This window comes from Asterias rubens, chromosome 1, assembly GCF_902459465.1.
Source record: "Asterias rubens chromosome 1, eAstRub1.3, whole genome shotgun sequence".
NCBI classification, from domain to species: domain Eukaryota; kingdom Metazoa; phylum Echinodermata; class Asteroidea; order Forcipulatida; family Asteriidae; genus Asterias; species Asterias rubens.
In genome coordinates, this window is record NC_047062.1 from 32,107,125 (window position 1) to 32,128,686 (window position 21,562).

Here is a 21,562-nt window from a genome sequence, read left to right on the forward strand (position 1 = left end):
GTGAATGGCGAATATATATAAAGGAAATAAAATTTTTAATATTTTTTATCAAACTGTGAATATTATGTTTTACAAAATTGTACTCTACTATGTGTATATATAAGCTATGCAAATTTTAAGCTACAGGCCTACACCCGTAAGTGTACTTTTAAATAAATGAAACGACATGGTCTTTCTCTATGAATATTCATTATCTGATTTCGTGTTGATTGGATTAATATGCTCATGGAAGTAAAATCGTCCAAATATTGGGTTATTTTTACGTTCGTTTGTGGTTTTAAAGCAGCAAACAAAGAACTTGTATGGAGCAGTCTATACCTCAGTTCCACTTTAGGCCTAAGAAGTTGAAATATTTCCCTTTGGTGGATAACGAGAAAACAAATTATACAATCTTGTGCTCAGAACTATTTATAAGGCCATCAATGCAGTTTGTATGGGTTTCATCAAGATGCTTTTGCACATTTTTGGAGCTCTTCTTCTTCCGTGAAAGTACAGTCCACCATCTGGTGTATTGCGTACTGTGGTAGTTGTGTGCATGCGAGGGTGTAGACATATACAGTGCAGGTGGGTGAACAGTGAACGTGCGGCTAAAAAACAGCTCAGGCTGACCTAGTGGAGCTGGACTGACTGTACACCTTGCTTAAAACTAGCAAGAGTTGTACAGTTGATCAGGTCTACCGGGAGATTGTTCCATATCCTAATGCTATTGGGAAAAAATGACTGTGTGTAGACCCCTGTCCAGGCAAGTAGGGTTTATATTGACCAAAAGTAGTCTTCAAAACATTTGTTTGGCAAAAAAAATATATGTCTCTAAGTAAAACATTCATTTGTTGTTTTTTATTATTTATTTTTCAAATTTATACCGTTTGTGTTAATTACCTTTTGATCTTTACGAATATATAAATGGCATTAATGACCTTATAGCTCTGAGCAGACAAAGGTTGAATGGAATGAAATGATATTTTATTTGTAATCTACTCATTTTATCAAGTACTACTTTTCGTTTTATAGTAGTGGACAATCTTACGCCGTGTATCATAAAACTTTGAGTGTACTATTTGAAATATTTTGGAGGAGTCTATTCACTGTATGTGTATATAACTATGCATAAACGCTAACATTTTTATAAAAGCATTATAAAGTAGTGTTGAGTTGTTTGAGTCATGGGCTCTTGTCGAAACTACGGCTTGGGCTTACAGGCTTCGCTAAAGCTATTTAGAGAATGCAAAGTTTCCCTACAGGGCTCCAAACGGTTGGACGGAGTCCAAAGCCGCAACCGTAGCACAAGCTCGAAACCTCAGTTTCGAAAGGACTATAAATTATATCATTGTCATAAACTGTTCTGACTTGCAGAACAGTTGGTGCTAAAATACTTTTAGCCCACAGTTCGGCGGGTCGAAAAAAGGCTCATGCTTTTTGAGTGTGGGCTTACCACCTAATAAGCTGTTTTTTAAATACACCAGTGGTGTACCAACTCTACGTTTCAATCACCGGTTTGTTTTGATCTTCATCAGGAAAAACAAAGACTTACTCACGTATGATATTTCTTTAAAATACTTCATGATTTAGTACTGGACACCTTCGGTAACTTTCAAAGACCAGTATTCTCACTTGGTGTGTCCCAACATAAAATGACAAACCTGAGTAATTGTGACTCGATGTTGGTCATCGAAATCGCATGAGAACAATAACAGAAAAAGAAAAAACTTGTTGCACTAATTTGTGTGCTTTCAGATGCTTAATAAAGTCTTCACACCTGAAGTGTTTTATTATTTGAGTGGAAATTACCCCCTTTTCAAAAACTACGTTACTTCAGAGAGAGAGCAATTAATCAAAATGTTTTGTACTACCAACATTTCTTCATTGCTCGTTACCAAGTAAGTTGTTATGCCAACATCTATTTCGAGTAATTACAAAAAGTGTCCAGTGCCATTAACTAAAACAAAAAGTCATAGAGATAAACAAGACGGGATTCATTCTCAGGTTGCCGAGTATAATATACTATTTTTGACTTAAATGGGGTAGATTTGCAAGTCAAGATTTCAGTGTGGAAACAATATTATGACCACTGTATCATTCTTATGTTTGTGCCTTCTTATTTACGAACACATTTTGTACATAATGACCATAATATTTACCCGAGTGAGTGGACCTATGAGGGGATTTGTATCTTGAGAATGGTGATGAGATAATGTATATTTTCAGTATGGCTATACAACAAACATTGCTTGTTATCTATTAAAGGATTCCAGAATCGGATATCATACAATTAAAGCTTCCACGATTACCTCTTACAGTTTGAGCTTTTTTGAGGCTATTTGTTTGTTCGTTGGTGTGTTTGTTTATGTGTTCGCTGCCCATCCCCGCCCCCCTCATTATTTCAATTTAAAATTGGGCTTGAGCCCTCAAGATAACTTTGAGGCGTTTTTACCCTTCAGAATTTGTCCCCTTTAATTAACAAAATCCCGTAAACATGGCCAAGTTCATTGAGCTGCTTATAGGCAGAAATTAATGCTTAAAAATAGTCTGCTTAGTAAAATTAGGCAGGAAGCCAGCCACAAATAGTACAAGTGAAATGGTGTTTTGGCCAGTAACCTTCTGGTAAGCATAAACGGAAAAATAGTAGAACCATCAGTCCGAAGACGCGGAAGACTTTTGCACAGTCTACAATGGTCAACTAATACTTCGTGAACCCAACCCTAACCCTTGATCACATTCATAATAATGTTCACAAAGGTCAATGTCAATATCGCGCATGTGTTTCAATCATTTCTTTGATAAAAGTTCGCGAAAACAACCTCCCAATATATTCACGTTTAAGGTAAATACCATTGGAAAAGTTTCATTTTTTATGAATGTTTGTTTTTCAGGCACTATAATTTGTATGCCCCTATTCTCCTGAATACCATATCCACTCAATCGAAAACAAGTTCGTCCCTTACTAAATATTTACACAATGATATTAATCAATTTTGGTTGTTGTGGATATCCAAAGCATGAATAAGTTATTCACGATGCACTGAATCTCAATGCAAGATGTTATTTACCTATTCATTTTCTATTTACCTATTCAAGTCTGCCAACTGTTCAACCATTACATCAACACAACTGCATGGGTAATTAACCAACAAAGGTAAACACCCATGAAATAATAATATTGGTGGTCCTTTGCAGATCTGTTTTGTCACGTAAGCCTACGTCCTTATAAGTGGGCAGATAGGGGAATATTTGGGGGAATTGTGCCTTTGATGACAAGCAAGGAACTTGGCACACGTACTCAAAGTATGTCACGACAAAGGACGTAGCAGATATTCTATGAAAAACTCAGGTAGAACAATAAAACAAAACACCTTTTTTTTTTTTAAATGGCTACCATGCGCCATTGATTTTGAGAAAATCCCTCTGTGGGAGTTTGCCGAGTTCCCTTGATGGGAAGATCATTCAAAGAATAAACAAACAAACAAACAAACAAACAAACAAACAAACAAACAAACAAACAAACAAACAAACAAACAAACAAACAAACAAACAAACAAACAAACAAACAAACAAACAAACAAACAAACAAACAAACAAACAAACAAACAAACAAACAAACAAACAAACAAACAAACAAACAAACAAACAACCAACCAAATCCTGAAATCGAGATAGATCCCGAGAAATCATGAGGATTCGGAACCTAATTGGAAGAGAGGAGTGGGTTTATTGAATTGAGAGTCACCGGTTATAAACAGAAGACGGGGGTTCGGACAAAGGCCAGACGGACCCAGCAGGGTTCGGTTTCGATCCCCTCCCAGGACGGGTCATACAGAAGTCGACAACCTCGGCCCCAATTTCATAAAACTTGGAAACAGGCAGTTTCTGCTAACGGGGTAACCCTTAGGACACAGTTTCGTTTTCATAAACACTGCCCCCCCCCCCCAAACAAGGCAGGGCAAAATGTATGCTAGCTTTGCCGGTGTCGCATGCAATTATGTCCTCTATGCAATACTATCCGGAGGACATTATTGCATATGCATGCAGTAACGCAATAACATAAGTCCATAATGAGTTTTTCTTGATCGTTTTAAAATACACTTTTACTTTCTAGGCATGTGTTGTGCTATTAAAGTAAGCACGACTAAGTGTTGACAGGGCCCAATTTGTTTAATGCTGTCAAGCCGAAAGTACTGCTGCTCAACACAATTTCTTTGCTAAGCAAACATTGAATGGGACACCAGTCGCCAAATGCACAACTTGGTAACTTGTTTCTGCTAAGCACGACTGATATGTGCTTAATAGCAAGTTTGTGTGCTTAAAGGATTCATGAAATCATGGTCCAGGTGCGCAGTCGCACAAAAAGTATATTCACCCATGTATTGTACCAATTTATGCGTCAGTAGAACCATTAACCATGCGGGACAATCGTTATCCATATTGATGGAACACACTATGTTGCTTCATTCTTGAAGTATTGATCTTTTAAATAAGAGTATTGTGTCAAAGTGGCAAGTAATTTAATTCTGCATTTTACATTAGCCTAACGTAGGCCTATTGATTGTTGGTATATGCAGTATTGCAATTCGCAAGTGGGACAAATTAATATCGGACCATTAAATGTTCAGCGATAGCTGTCATCAATCGGGAGGCAAATCCACAATCGGGCAGATGCAGAGCATTAATTAGATTCTATCGTGATTATAAAGTTATATTCATATTGATTTCATAAAACGAATGAGTGACGTCAGTTATGGACACACCCCATCTTGTCACAAAGGCACCGATACAAACAATCACATACGTTGGCAATATGTTGCGCCTATGATCATACTGTAGACCTACATGTAATAAATGAAAGTGCAAGGACCATAAAACAGATCTTCTTAAACAAAAACTTGATTCACTGTGATGGTTTAAAACCCGGTACAATGTTTTTTTTTTTTTTTTTTTTTTTTTTGGGGGGGGGGGGGGGTCGGGTATTTGTTTGCTTGTTGCTCTTTAGAACAACAACATAATATGATGCAATATCCAGTTTTAAATATCATAATGCCTAACCAGAGAACACTTTATGACGTAAAGTCGTTACATCATCTTGGATAGAAAAAAAAATGGTTATACATGTATAAAAGATTTCAAGAGGAGCAGATTAAGTTTGGAATTGACTTCATAAAATGTTGTCCACCCCAGAAGAAAAATCATGCTGGGATCGAATTACATTCAAGTAAGTGAGTGACACTACGGGACTTGCAATCGTACGGTGGTGGGTTCGAGTCCTATCAAACTAACCGCCGATTTCACGATCTAAATAACTACGGTCGTCTAGTTACTGAATCACGTTATCGACTTCAGGAATTCAAAGCCGTTTATACGTCAAACCACTCGAGAGTGGCTGTCAGCTTGGTGGTTATACCACTTTGCGGGAGTTCCCTTGACGGAAAGATCACCTCAACAAGCTGCAAAACTTAGTATTACAGTAACATGGACATACGGAATCGAAGGAAGACTAAACGCACCACTTTATGCATAAAGGAAAGCAAAATCGTGACGTCGGTTTAGAGCTTAGGCACAACACGGCCTTGAAGAGAGACTAACTATCCAATAGACAGCTCCCTCTTTCTCTCTTAGTAAATCGTTCAAAAACACGTTGACACGTCTGGGTGTATGTCAGTTAAATGCCCGTTGTTGTTGTACCCGATCGAAACATCGAAACGATTAATTGCTAGGGTAAGTTTGCTTGTTTTTGTCTGATTTTCGAGGTTTTTGCTAGTCTATCAACAAAGTAATTTGCATGATGATAAAGATGTTACATTCAAGAAACTTTTTAGACCTAAAGTGTAGACCGAAACAGAGAAATAACGTGGAAAATTAAATTACATTTAATTAATAATTTCGTGACGATGTTTGTTTTTTCCCCACATGGTTTTACTTAGTGATTAGTCACTGAATTCTGCATGAAGTAGCATGTACCGTAGGAGGTCCTGTTTTCGAGGTGTCCCTAAAATCGTGGCAAATCTTTTACCTCGCTGTGCGCGATGTAACTAACAGTCCCTAGATAAAAATTGTGTGGTTTTATTTGCCAAGCAAAGAGTCTCCTCTCCCTTGACCAAAACTTAGAAACACGTAAGGCTCCACTGGATATTTGCACTTGTAAATGCAAAAAGTTTGGTATTTTAGGCATTTCTACAAGGTACAAAAATATGTCATAATGTTGAGGCCATATAAAAATATTTGCCCACCGAAAAAGTTTCATCAAACACTATGGCCGTGTCCGAAACGACGACTTCGGCTACAGCTACGTCTAGATCAGCGCGTCTACCAGTGTTGAAGAATAGGCAGACGCGCGCGATCTAGCCGTAGCTGTAGCCGTTTCGGACACGGCCTATTTCAATTCACAATTCATGATGATCAAAATCATGTGACTGAATGTTTTGCTGAGCATTCTGGGAAAAAAATACAGAGGCTTAAAGAAGCCATGTGCCTTATATCATTTTCTAATATGTTTTGAGATTTTTGTTTTAACCCTCCGATCAATTTTATTATTAATATTAAAATTTAAACGATCAGCTTGTTGATTCAATTATCACTGTTTATTTATATGCTTTATTATAAATTTTAAGAGAAAAAGCCAATAATTATTCACACTTTTTATTAAATTATTTATTTTTGTTATTTTTTGCAAATTACCATGGTAATTTTTTAATTTCATTAAAAAATATTTTGAATAAAACGAAGACAACTGCTGGCTAAAGAGTCATACACAGAGTCTCAAAGAACACTTGTAGGCACTGTAGATGTTTCTTCCATGTATGGCTTCACCAGGAAACAATGCTTTCTTGTTTGCCGTGAAAACAGGAAAAACTCAAAACAAATGGGGCCAGTTGAAGTCATCGAAGATCGGTGTGTTGTGTGAACATTTCAATGTCCATCAAGTTTTAATATATGTTTGCATACTTCATATTAACAAAAGAAGGTAATTAGGGCATCGGTTGATATAAGGCATCATTATTTTTTTCCCGATTCTAAGAAAAAGGCATAATAGCGTGAAAACTGGTAAGGGGAGGATACACTGTGCGTATTGGGAGCATTGCATTACTAATACTATCAATATTTATTTGAAGAGGGAAAAAGAGTCAAGGAAGCCATTTCATGGTAGAGTTTTTAGTTTCAGAAATCCCACTACATACCTCCAATGCATTACTTATTTGAGGAAGGAAACAGATTCAACTACAATGAAATTAATTTGCTAAATAAAAATGTTAAACTCCTGAAACTCTGAAGAAGTGAAACAAAAATGGCTTGCCTTGTAGTCACAAAACTCTTCCTAACTTAAGACTAATCTAAGGACGTAGTAATCTTCAAATTTTCTGAAGCAGCACTTTATTAAAGGAAGAAGAAGAAGAAGGATGAGTCCCAACCCTGCACTGCAGACCTTAAGAATAAGATTAATCCTAAGGCTAAGTTAGGACGAGTTACTCGTCTTTCGTCCTAACTCGAGATAAGACGAGTCCTAACTCTTTGTGAAATCAACCCCTGGGCCTTCAGACCGAGCTAGACAATGGTCACTGTGGTTAAGTGGTTAGACTGCAGGACTTGCATTGCAATCACAAGGTTGTGGGTTCAAATTCCCCAGCTAACCGCTGATTGCACAATGACCACGAATAATTATTATTGACGGTTAGTTACTGAAACACAATTTGTGCAGTTCATAATCATAGACGTTAACAAATGTTTGTATGAAAATTACAGAGATTGGCTGTTGCCAGCTTGGCGTTTATATCCCCTTGTGGGAGTTGGTGAGTTCCCACACGACTACATGTAGGTAGGCACCGAAAACCCATGTGCAAGGCTCCGGTCTAAGATGGGATTCAAACCAGGGTCCATAGAGAAAGGACCAGTCGTAAACTATTGTTTGTGGTCTTGATCAAAAATCAATAAATAATTCATATTTAAGAAGGCCTGTCTTCTCTCCCTCTCAGCAGGTGACTTCTGAAATTCTCAAGACATAATGGATGGAGAGGATTTTGATTGGAAACCTCCTAGTGAGGCGGAGATGAAAGTACTCCAAGCTAGAAGAGAGCGTTCAGACAAGATTAGTAAGCTGATGGGAGACTACCTACTTAAGGGTTATCGAATGCTTGGATCCTGCTGTTCAACATGTGGGGTAAGGCTACTCCTAGAACTACACGTATGAGGTTCGTTCCGTGACGAGTTGGGTAAAGTGTACCACTCCGATGGAAGACAACCCAGGAATCCTTAATCCTTCAGATTCCCCCTTTTCATTGCCTTGAACTGTTGCAAAATCATTAAAACAGGTCTGAAGTCCTGGGCCCAATTTCATAGAGCTGCTAAAAGCACAAAATTTGCGTAAGCTAAACAAATCCTTGCTTAGTAAAGTTAGATTATCGGCCAAGACTCCGCTCAATTGTTATGCTAAGTAAACAACAGCTAAATACCAGTCACAAGCAATGTATGTGGCATGTGTAAAATAAGCAAGCTATTTTTGGTGCTTTTGAAGCAAATTCTGTGCGAAATTAGCCCCTGGTGTTAGTTACACTGAGGCCATGGCATATGTTGCCCAAGACCAAGACCAGTGGTGGCTTTCACAAATACTTGCATACATGTCAAACTCTTACATATCTCCAGTTAGGACGAGGTACTCGTCCTAACTTAGGACAAGCCTCAAGTTTTCAATAACTTATTATTTTTAAATAATTTTATGCTGTATGTTATTTTATGCTGTATGTTGGGAAACACCAAGTGAGAATACTGGTCTTTGATAATTGCCAAATGTGTTCCAGTGCCTTTAAGCATAAACCTGTCGCTTGTAGTTTTCTCCAAGCATCAATCATATGAATGGGCAATACGCCAGGTACTCACATTGGAGTTGTTCGATAGCCTCAAGAGGTCTCTAGCCTCAAGAGGTCTCTAGCCTCAAGAGGTCTCTAGCCTCAAGAGGTCTCTAGCCTCAAGAGGTCTCTATCTCCCCATGTGAAGAGAGGCAGAAAATTTACCGGTTGAAAATAGTATCCGTCAATCAAAATGATGGGTTTGTCTTTTATAAACTTTATTCTGAAAGATGTGACAGCTTGGCGACATTATATGTGATGGATTTTTTTAATACTCAATTAAAAAATGCCTTAAAGGCACTGGACACCTTTGGTAATGGTCAAAGACCAGTATTCTTTCTTGGTGGATCCCATAAGCATAAAATAACAAGTCTAAGGTGCAAATTCGGACCCAAATGGTCATTGAAAGCACACAAATTTGTGCAACAAGGTTTTTTTTTCTCTTTTATTCTCTTGCAACGTCGATGACCAATTGAGTCAAAACTTTCACAGAGTTGTTATTTTATACATATGTTGGGATACACCAAGTGAGAATACAGGTCTTTGACAACCACCAATAAGGAATGAAATAAGTGGTCTAGTTCAAACAGGAAGGATCACATCTTAAAAGTTGTGTTTCACAAGAGCCATTTTAATTTTTATTATGAAAGAGTTTACTGAATTGAGAACGAAAAGTCTAACATTACACCTTGAAACTTGAATCAGTGAAAGGAGTGAAATGCTGAAGGTCGTTACATCACCCTCATTTCATTCGTCTAATAAAGAAGAAGTATCGGGCAATTGTTCTGGTGTTTTTCAATTATAAAGCCACAGATGCGTCTCAGCCACTCCTCATCAATTATTGACAATTTGACAATCCCCATCTGTCATCTAAATCTATGTGTCAAAACTGATTGGGTTTTGTTGCCTCAAGTTTTTGTATACTTTTCCTGACCGAAGTTTTATCGTTTTAAAGGCAACCGTCTGTTGTTTGAGCCGTCAGATCGTTTTGGTCTTATAGTATTACGTTTACATTACAACTAACATCTGAAAATATCATTTTCAAGGGTTGTCGTGTTTGTTAGATATTGCGGACAATCTGGAGGGAATGTATCCATCCCCAGTAGAATAATTTCAAAAAGGAATACACAATCTGAGAAACATTACTGACAGTAACGCTTCTTGAATTTGAATTTGTGGCATAAAAACTGATATCTTTTTACACATGTATTTAAACCACATTACTTTTGACGTGAAATGTTTCTCAAAATGTTTGATCATACGATCAAAAACTCCTGTGGGCTTCTAACCAAAATTTGGATTGCCATTAATTAATTTAAAGAGTAATTACCAAAATCTTCCCTGGAGGACCTTAGGAGGTCTGGCATTGTGTTTAATACTGCTAATATTTTAATCATAATTATAATAGTAATAATGATAATAATAATGAGGCGCTAACAAGTTTCACATTGGAAGGGCCCCCTTAAGCCCTTATTATTTTGTTTGCAGGTATGCAGTCTATGTTTTGAATTATAAATAAGAGCCATTTTACTAGAAGAACCTTGTAAATGGTTTACAGCTTTGACACAAACTTAATGCAGCCAACCATGCCAGAAACACAGGGGCAAACCCCTTCTCTTAGCATTAAGTATACTGGGTTGGTTTACTTACATGACACAACATACGGGATCTACTATTTACATCCTATCCGAAGGACAAAGCTTGAGTCACATGTACTTGTAGCTCAGTCATGCTACGTTACGATAAAGCCCTGAGTGTCTAACCGGCTGCCCTGGTTGTTACTTCCCTGGGAGTTGCAAGTTTTCTAAGAATGATTAATATAGACTGCCAGACAGTCCTTCTCCTTGCTTTTTTTTTTTTTTTTTTTTTTTTTTGGGGTGGGGGGATGGGGGGGGGGGTGTGGGAATCCAACATGTTTACTAGCCCAGAATGGTTTAAATAAGACAAGATTAGTACTAAGCATGCGTATTATTTGAACAAGCACAAAGTCATACGGTGCAAGAGAATAATGAAAGAAGAAACACTCTTGTTGCACAAATTTGGGTGCTTTCAGATGCCTAATAAAAGGCTTTAGGCCTGAAGTCTTTTAATATTTGTGTCATAAATTACCTCTTTCTCAAAAACTACGTTTCTTCAGAGGGAGTCGTTTTTCATGTGAGTAATTACCAAGTAAACTATTGGTAGTTATTCAAAATAATTGTAAGCATAAAAACTTAGTTGGTAACGTGCAATGGAGAGCTGTTGATAGTATAAAACATTGTAACGTTTTATATCAGCTCTCAATTGCTCTTTACCAAGTAAGTTTTTATGCTCACAATTATTTTGAGTAATTACCAATAGTGCCCAGTGCCTTTAAAAGACTCCTCGGTAATTTTGTTACTAACAAAACTTGTTTGATCCTAACAAGCGCCCCAGGCACTAACCATCAAAACTATCCATAAAATGATCAAATCAAACTAATTGTATTATACCTTGCTTGATCTCTCTCCTAGACTATTTTACTGCGTGATCGTCAACAACAGGATTACTGTGTGGCTTGCAGTGAGTTGGATACAGATCTAGCCAAAGATGATCCAGGTATGAATATTTAATCAGACCAGAGTATGACCTTTGACCTAAGGTCTACCTCTTGCGGTACCCACTGCTAAAATATAGGGTTCGTACTGTCTGGAGCTACCAGGCAATCTCGGTGGTCTAATTGATTTAAGACACTGCTCTAGAGTTGGAAAGGTTGTAGGTTCGATCAATCCCACTGGACTAACGTACACGTTACCAATATCTACCCTAGCAGGTTCTCATTTATACCCCTTTGTGAAGAGAAGCAATTATAGTAAAAAAGGACGCAAGTGTCACGAACTGGACCCAAACCCACGATTAAAAAAACTTCACCACCAGAACTTGAACTTAAACCACTCGGCCATGACATCCCGATGTTATGAGGTGTATGTAGTTGGCCAGACACTAAAACTACTGGCCTTTAGGCCTGCTCTCCAAAATAAAACTCAAGTCCAGTATTTGATAACTGGATGGATCATTCTACCTCCATAAATGGATTAAATCCTGATTCTATATGTCAAAGGTCATTGAAACAACTTCCAACTCTAACAGGTAAATTTTATTATGCACACTACCCCTCACAATCAATGGCAAATGTGGTCCATGTGGTTAATTGATACCAATTAGTATTTGAATTAAATTAATCTTTTCACCCTTTTGGTGTTGATCAGTGATGTTTATGGACGGAATTTCAACTTGCTTTAAAAGTTTAATAGTGTTATATTTATTTATGAGGCAATTTAGATTCTAAATCTCACAAATGTCACCAGGAGTCATCAACAGTTAAATTCAGTTCCTTATAGAAAGGAACTTCTGGGCATAACAACTTGGATAACGCAAAGCTTTAAATCGTGCTTCGTTGCCTACGATATTGTGCTTCGAGCACGTTTTACAATGTATTTGTGCTTTGCCATCAATATGTCTTAAAGTTTAAAGACACTCCACAAATATCACAGTTTCTTAATTTGAATCATACATGTAGGACACTAGTCTCACGGCTGGGCTTCAAACCAACAGAACTTGTGTCAGTAATTGTATCCACTCTGCCAAAGCACACCATCACAATGTAAGACAATCGATTCATGTATTACTACTTTATTGATATTTTATTGTTCTCTAATTTCTAAATCTAGCTGTGAGTGCCAGCGCCGCTAAATCACAAGTGGAAGAACACGAACTGTGCGCAGCCTCAGCAGCAGCAGCCAATCAGGGTCAAGAATCTAACCCATCAGCCAATAGCAACAACCAAGAGCCCCATGTGACTCCACCTGGTAAACGTCTCAGAAACACCTCCCCAACCTCACGATCATCAACACATCACCACACGAGGGCCTCCAGATCCATCCCGACCAATCAGACGGCATGTGGAGGTCTCACGTTCGTAGACTCCAAAGATGACGTAAATCATCGATATCATCGATATGAGAATCACCTCCCGGGGAAAATTCTAGATCTTCCATCCAGTTCTCCGGACATTGTTCCTGAATCAATGGAAGTCGTTATGGGTAAAATATACTGGGCTAGCCAACAGCTAAAAGGTACCACGTCGATAGAAGCAAGCACCAGTCTCTGTACATTAATTAAAGCATGTGCTGATGCTATGACCTCGTTAAGGTACTTAGTCCCGGGTGAGCTGACAGATTAGACAATTAGACAATTAGTGATTGTGTAATTGACCTATAATATCTAATCCAGGTCATGCTAAGCAATTACTATGTTCTTCCTGATTGCAACAACATTCTGGTAATTGCTTGTTCCAATTTTAATTGGATAAAAACCAGACTTTGTAGAATGAGACACCTGTGCGAGACAAACAAGTTAAAGGGACATATTGCCTTGGATCGGGCGAGTACTCGGTATTCCTTTTACGCTGTGAACTAACACGGCACGTCATTTTGCGGAGTCAAATGTTGTGTAGTCAATTTTTGACTCTACAAAATGACCAACCCTGTTAGTTCGCAAAGTGCGAGGAAAACCGTGCAATTTCGAGAGCATACTGTCTTTCAGTGGATCATTGTATTTTAGTTTAGAACATTTTTATAATATGCAGGACGGTTGTTTTCAGAACTGAGAATTCTCCTGAAAAATCTGAGAAATCTACTCCGCGATAGTAGAATATATATAACTTAAGAACAAATTCTACATGGCAAGTAGATATACACATGGTGTTTAATACCTCAAACCAAATATATAACTCACCATGCAATGCCTCGTATCCCATACGTATGCACATTTTATAACAAACGGTTACAAACGCTTTTCATTGACCAAGTTGCCTGATCCCAAGGCAATGTGTCCCTTTAATAGAATTTAGTACTGCTGACATAACCGTTTGTTTACAACTTTGCAGCAGAAATGGAAAGCATTGTGTCTCTCTTTAGCTGGGAAATGAAGTACACAGTTATACAACAAGTAAGCAAGGAAGTAAACAACTGCGAAGTTATTGGAACTGGGTCTTAGTCTGCCTGTAAAAGCAATTGTCATGTTGTTTTGTTCAGTACTTTTTTTTATAAATGCAGGCCTGGTACTTCATGGAGGCATCAAAGGTGGTTGCCTCCACGCCCCCTGCCTTGGTGCCCTTGAAATACCTAGGGTGCCCTTTACCAAGAAAAAAATTACTTGGTGCCCTTGCCCTTTCAAAAGCGAAGCATACAGGCCTGTAAATGCATACATGAACATTTATGCTGTTCTACACACATGTAGTTACTGAATCCAACTAGTAATGGACAATTTCTGAACATTTTATTTCGCTTGGGTGGGGGGGGGGTAGAGGGTTCATTACTTACACGTAATGGTGGCTTAGGGCAAATAAGAACGTCAAATGGTTTGACATTTTAGCTCAATTATTATCTGCATAGCATGAATTGAATTTGTTACCTCCAAGACATAGGTAGCTACTGACCTTTACGGAAGTAAGTTTTGAAATGCTGCTGCGAAAATAATGGCTTTATAGCATGAGGCCAGCCTTCATTAAGCTTTGTTTACTCGGAAGAATTTGTGTGTGCTATATAACATGAATAAAAAAGCAAAAGTGTATTTGATAAATGCAGAAGATTTGTAAGCATTATTTGTGCTTTTAAATTGTTTTTATTTTGTTTATGAGATACCGCCTAACACATACATGTACATGTAAGGCCGGACGGCCACTCCAAGGTGAGGGCTTAACTGAATTGGTCCATCGAACCAAATCAACTGTCACCAGGGGCATTCGTGCCACCTACTCCTGGTGCTGAAACAGGGTTACCCCCTTTACAGTCGGAAGGATGTAGGCTTGGGTATCACCTATTGACTTATTATGTACAAGCCCCTTTCACACTAGTCTTGGTACAAGACGTTACTACCTCACACTTGTAACAAGATAGCCCAATAGAGGGTCATTTTTGTTCTTGAATTCATCGCAGCTGATGACTGTAATCCAGGGGAATTTCCAGGAAAATTTTATTAACCTTTTCACACTTTAGTTCTAACCCTGGCAAACTCTAGGAAAAAGGCTATTGCACTGTAAATACATGCTGCAACCTTGCTGGGGAGTAGGGTAAAAAGCGAGAGAATCAATTAATAATAATTTTCTGTATAACCACCCCCCTCTCTAATCTGACTGATACATGATCAAAATCTCTATCATTTACGTAATGGTGGACTTTTGTGTTTGACTCATTGACCCTCGCAAACTCTCTGGAAATAGCAATCCCAGCTTTGGAGTTAGTGTAAGGTTATAAGCAAAATAACCAAAGGGGTTAACTCTGCAAAACTCTGGAGGTTAATTCCCTGGGCTTTATTTCCAGTTAGTTCTACAGTGTGAACTAACTAATACTATAAGATTTAAGATTTAGCATCCACCTCTTTACTCTCTGAACTTAATTCTTATCCGTGGCATGAAAAAGCCAAGCTTGACAATTTGCATTTAAATTGTGTGGATTATGTGTCCGATGGTCATTTCATAATGATCATAATCTTTTCTTGATGAATTCTTAATATAATTGGATTTATGTCAACAAGTAGGCTACAGCATAATATATCACACAGCACAACATAACAGGCTAGGGGGGGGGGGAAATGTGAGGAGAGTTGTGGATTGGTTCTCTGGTTCTTTTGCTTTTGCTTTCTCTGGGCCCTCTGGTTTTCCTCCCTCTGAAAAGTTCCCCATTCATTCAGATCTTACGGCCACTATGGGCGTTTTGGTAACAACTGGTGGCTAGCATTTGGTCGCTATTCTCTAGGGTTAAAATTGTTTAGCTACTGTATATGATCTAAACTTATTAGGCTTAATCCAGTTGATATTGCAGGCCCCCCCCCCCAAAAAAAAAGCACTGATAAAACTGCGAAATGCAGATAATAATACTCATTATTATGATAACCAATTTTTATATAGCGCTTTACACACCTGACGCGTCTCACAGTGCTTCTAACATTGTTACTCGTGGTCACTGGGTTATTTAATTCATTCCTTAAACCACCTCAGCTCCCTACAGCCTGTACAACAAATTGCGCTACTAAGCTAAATAAATCACAGAACCATCTCTGCCCTCACAGTAACCTGTTTACCCATGGGTGGAGAGAAGCAATTAAATGTGTCTTGCAAAGGGACACGAGTGTCACGACTGGGAGTCGAACCCACGCTCTGCTGGACAGAAACACCAGAGCTAGAGTTTGGTGCTGTTATCCACTCGACCACAACACCCCCATTACAGTACAGCTATACTCCAATAATTTCATCCACTCTTTAATAAAGTTAAAAGTTTACATGATGGTTTATTCGTTTGTATTCAAAAATAAATACTTGTGGTTTTAAGTGTTAGCATCACACAGTTGATTATTCCTAAAGGGTATGTACATATTATTGGCCTTCAATATAACAGTTTTTGCTATTTACATTTGGTTAAGGTGTTACTTTCGTTCATTAACAGAACAAGGTTGTTTCCAATAGATAAAGATTTAACATAAAGTTGAACATAATTATAACGATCCTTAAATTGGAACAATTTTGTATTTGGTAGTTTCAGCACAAAGACAACATTGATATTGCCAAAAGCCCAGTATTTGCACTTAAAGGCAGTGGACACTATCGGTAATTACTCAAAATATTTATTAGCATAAGACCTTACTTGGTGAAGAGTAACAGGTAGAGGTTGATAGTATAAAACATTGGGGGAAACAGCTCCCTCTGAAGTGACATAGTTTTCGAGAAAGAAGTAATTTTCCACGAATTTGATTTCAAGACCTCAGATTTAGAATTTGAGATCTCGAAATCAACCATCTACAAGCACACAACTTCATGTGACAAGGGTGTTTTTTTCTTTCATTATTATCTCGCAACTTCGACAACCAATTGAGCTCAAATTTCCACAGGTTTGTTATTTTATGCATATGTTGAGATACACCAAGTGAGAAGACTGGTCTTTGACAATTACCAATAGTGTCCTGTGTCTTTAAAGTGACTGCTGGCCCATCATAAACATGAAATAACATACACATAAAATAAAAAACATGTGAAAATTTAAGATCAATTGCTCATTAGAGTTACAAGAAAAAAAGGGCAAACAAAAAGTGTCATTTTTTATTAACCATCTGAGGTTTTGGACTTGATTTACTCATTCCTCAAAACACTTCAAGGATACACCATTACCATCTTTACACCATGTAAGTTGCAAATCTGTGACCATTTTTCTACTTTCGGCAGTTCGAATCCCATGTTTTGGCAGCGGCTACCGCAACGATTATAAGACATGAAAGTTGTTATAAGAGAAGAGCAAAACAGAGAAACACAAAGTAGAAATAAGATTCATGACTTCAGAACGTACTCTTTATAAAACGATATTCTTAATAGCACTCTTTGCAAAAAGGGCCGACTGTATTATATAAAACACATTTTTCTTTGAACTGTGGTTTATTATCATGATTTGATTTATTTAGATTCACCAGTGCATGAATGTATGACGGGAAAAAACCCAGACAAACATGTATACATTGTAACAGCATATCTATTTTGATACAAAATTAATAATTCACTGGTGGAGATTTTTTTTAATGCTGTATTTTGGTTGTTGTAACAGATGCTTTGTTGTTAATTAGCATGCTGTTAAAAACAAATAGTACAATTGCTTGTTGCTGAATAAAAGCGTTAAAAAAAGAACAGAAAACCTATTAGCCAAGTTGCTTAGTGGCACAGACACATGTTTGAGTTCTCATGACCTCAGCCATGGTGACCTACATTTGGGGTCAATAAGGCTCCAACATCATTGGATATAATAATAGTTTGGGAGACTAATCATCCTTATCTCACAGCTAAGAGCCGATTGCGAAGGACGTGGCTACGTGTTTGAAAAGCAGGCATGCAAGGGCGAGGGAGGAAAATCGGATGGTCTGGAAAAACCCTCGTGGCACAGCGGAGAACCAACGCACAGCCCAACTCACATATTGCCCTGGCCGGGAATCCACCAGGGTCACCTTGGTAAGAAGCGAGCGCTTTACGCACAAGCCAACCATGCCACCCTGTGGCTTATGTAATGCTACTTACATTACAGCAGCTGGCATATACCGATAAGGCATTTATAAAGTGCCTCTACTTCAAGAACGCAGCGCATTAGATTGGGTAGATAGTTGTGTTGTGGCCAAGCCGATAACAGTACTGAACTCAAGCTCTGGTGTTTCTGAACAGCAGAGTATGGGTTCAAGTCCCAGTCATGACACCTGTGTCCCTTGAGCCAAATACAACTAAAGTTGCATCTGTCAACCCAGGGGTAAATGGGTACCGGTGAGGGCAGAGATAGTTCTTGTGATTGATTTATCTTAGTGCGATACATATTTGGCAGACGGGCCCTATACTCCCCTGGGAGCTAAGATGGTTTAAGGAATGAATTACATGGCCCACTATCCAGGGGGGGCTTATGTTAAAAGCACTTTGAGATGGGTGTATACGGCGCTATAAAAAAAAATACTAATATTATTATTATATGAAGTGTTTTCTGCATCTAAATCGATCTAAATGCTATCATTCAAGCTGACGCAAGCTTGTTTTCTGATATATTTTGTTTATGTGAACTGCCAAATAAATAAATAAATAAATAATAATATTTATTTTATATATTTTTGCAGAATCCAGCACAAGTAGTCCCAGTTCAGACTTTTCCCCCACAAATAAACCAATTCAAGGCTATTGCGAGTATTGTTTTGCTTGAAGGACCTCTTGAGATAAAACTAATCTTTGCCATAAATTAAGAAATCCAAGACAGGAGCAGATTTTACTCCAAGTGTATATTGAATCTGACAATCCCTGCACCATCATCTCATTAAGATGGTGTATCATTACAGCCTAGAGAAGGAAGCTACAAGAGACTAGATACATTATACAGAAAACCAAGACAGTTTTACATTTCGCTCTTGTCTCTCAGAATAACCTCCGTCTTAGATGAACATCTTGAGTCCAGATTGGATTATGGAGAAGGCAAGGTTGTTTAAAGGCGCATGACATTGTAATTACTCAAAATAGTTTTTGGCATAAAAACTTGCTTGGTTTAGAGCAATGAAGAGCTGCTGATAGTATAAAACTAAAGGCACATGACACTGTTTGTAATTACTCAAAATAATTGTTAGCATAAAAAACTGACTTGGTAACGAGCAATGGAGAGCTGTTGATAGTATAAAACATTGTGAGAAACGGCTCCCTCTGAAGTAATGTAGTTTTTGAGAAAGAGGTATATTCTCACACAAATACTAAAATACTTCAGACCTAAAGCCTTTTATAAGACATCTGAAAGAAGCAACAAGTGTTTTTTTTTCTCTATTTTGTTCTTCTTCTTTCTCATTATTCTCTTGCAACTTCTACGACCTTTTCGAAATAACATTTGCTTGACATTAACCAAGAACCAGCAGAATGAATGACGGCCCCATGATTTCCAAGAATTCTGCAGTTATCTTAACCAATTTAGTTTTTACTTTAAACTACAAAAAACTGAAGACTTTAACCAAATTTAGTGAAAATTTCTCTCTCTATATTCCCGCTACCTCCTTAAATTGAATTATTAAGAGAGGACCCTTGAGCCGTATCAGAAAGTATTAGGTGAAATTTCATTAACTTTTTCCCAACCAAACCTGTTCTTTACCACATTCCCAGAATAAGTGTCATAACATTTCTGGGTTTTCAAATAGGTCAGGCTAATACAAACAATTTGAAGAGGGTTGAGATTGTCAAAACCTAATAAGGCCAGCTTGTGGGGGTAACGTTGGTTGGTGGGCAAGGTTGATAGTTATAAAGGCATAGTGTTGATGGGTCATCAATAATTGACTCAAGCTACTCCTATACACTCCATCATCAAGACGCAATACTAGACAAGAGTATCAATCATTTACTTTATAACCGTCTTGTTTGTCAGTACAAATTGAGGCTAGGGTTAACCACACAATAAGCTGTAAAAAAAAACCAAGAGTGATAACAAATAAATAATTTAAGACATTTGTACACCAGTCTGATCTAGGTGCCCTGCATGTTACTGCACGCACCTTGATCAGACTCCTTCATCACACCAGCCAAGACAGTCTTCAAGATCCTTCCCTAGAGGCACTGGCCTGGATCCCTACCTAGATCTGAAACCCTCATCAGCTCATCATAAGACAGAAGACTGTCTCCTGATGCTGACTAGAGCAAGCTAGTCAAAACATTGAGACCAGTTAAGAACTCACTCCGCGGATTTGGGTACTTTTTCAAAATGTCCATAGATTTACATTAAACTTACAGGGTTTGAAGATAATGATAGTGGAAAGCTTCCCTTCAAATATTACTTACCGAGGTGCTGTAGTTTTTGAGAAATGAGTACAAAAATGTCATGAAAATACGTTTGTAAATGATTAAAATAATTTGCGTCTCATGAGACGAAAATTATTTTCATGACATTGTTTACTCATTTCCCAAAAACTACAGCACCTCGGCACATAATATTTTCAGGGAAGCTTTCTACTATCATTATCTTCAAACTGTGTAAGTTTAGTGTAAATCTGTGGACATTGTTGTTTTTTGTCCTACAAAAGTTACATAGACCCTACAAGAAGTCACCTCAATCCACTAAAGCTAAAATAGTAGCCCCTGCACATTTCCTACTCTCCGCACAGTTATACAAAATGTAGTTAATGGCCTTACTATTTCTTCACATTTATACCATATAGGTCCTTTTGGTTTCTAAGCAGTTTGCAACAGGTAATTCTAGTTTCTCAGTTAGTCGTTAAAGGAAGTGGACACTATTGGTAATTGTCAAAGCAAATTGGCAAAGCAATCCATTCATGGTTGAACAAACCTTTATGTAATTCCAAGAAGTGCTTCCTTAGTCTTGGAATAATAGAAAGCTGTAAACTGGAAAATCTTATTAGTGTATTTCTAAGTAGAATATATAGCAAGACAAGTTCTCAAAAGAACATAATCTACCCAACAACAAGTACATACACAAAGTGTTACTGCAAATTTACTTTAACACCATCTATGCCTTAAATCACATTATTAGGAAGAAGAAATTACACAAATTTGCAAAGCAATTCAATCCAGACTGATCAAACAAACCTGAATGTAATTTCAAGAATCTTCTATTAGAATATCCGGAATAGTACAAAGCTGTAAAATATCAAAGCATTATTGTTTCCCATGAGACAGTCCTGGGCTGGTACGATCATCAAACGATACGACTTTTAAATCTACTACTTCTCTCTAGATACGACTTTTAAATCTACTACTTCTCTCTAGATACGACTTTTAAATCTACTACTTCTATCTAGATACGACTTTTAAATCTACTACTTCTCTCTAGATACGACTTTTAAATCTACTACTTCTCCAGAAACAGCTTTGTAATTCAAGACGTACAAGTCATCCTACCTAAATCTTTTTGACTTGCAGACAGAAACTATCCCCTGAATTAACGCCTTGGTCACGCTAGATGTGATGAATAAATGAAACTCAATCCGACATTATAGTGATACTTCTTGTAAATCGCACAAATATAAACAAGTTTAGAATGGAAATCTCTTGAATGACAAAAAGTCCACAGTCCAAGGGTTCCATTTCCAAAAAGAACGAAATGATGAGTTGGCAGTATCACCATAGTGATTTGTACCATGACCCCACACATGAGGTTCTATCCCTTATTTAAAAACCACCGAGGTGCAATCACTTTTAAATCCAATGAGGTTCCATC

At 37.7% G+C, this 21,562-nt stretch overlaps 1 protein-coding gene across 2 annotated transcripts; it reads left to right on the forward strand.

The window, feature by feature from the left end:
- Nucleotides 1-5,627: 5,627 nt before the first annotated feature.
- On the forward strand, nucleotides 5,628-13,513 carry LOC117297480 (protein ZNRD2-like). 2 transcript variants are annotated; one of them, XM_033780545.1, is made up of 4 exons: nucleotides 5,628-5,706; nucleotides 7,962-8,143; nucleotides 11,321-11,405; nucleotides 12,518-13,513. In XM_033780545.1, the coding sequence occupies exons 2-4, from the start codon at nucleotides 7,988-7,990 to the stop codon at nucleotides 13,027-13,029; spliced, it is 753 nt and encodes a 250-aa protein (XP_033636436.1). In that variant the 5' UTR covers nucleotides 5,628-5,706; nucleotides 7,962-7,987; the 3' UTR covers nucleotides 13,030-13,513. The 2 variants fall into 2 exon arrangements, with proteins under 2 accessions (XP_033636436.1, XP_033636444.1); XM_033780553.1 differs by having other exon boundaries at nucleotides 5,657-5,706; nucleotides 7,959-8,143.
- Nucleotides 13,514-21,562: the final 8,049 nt, after the last annotated feature.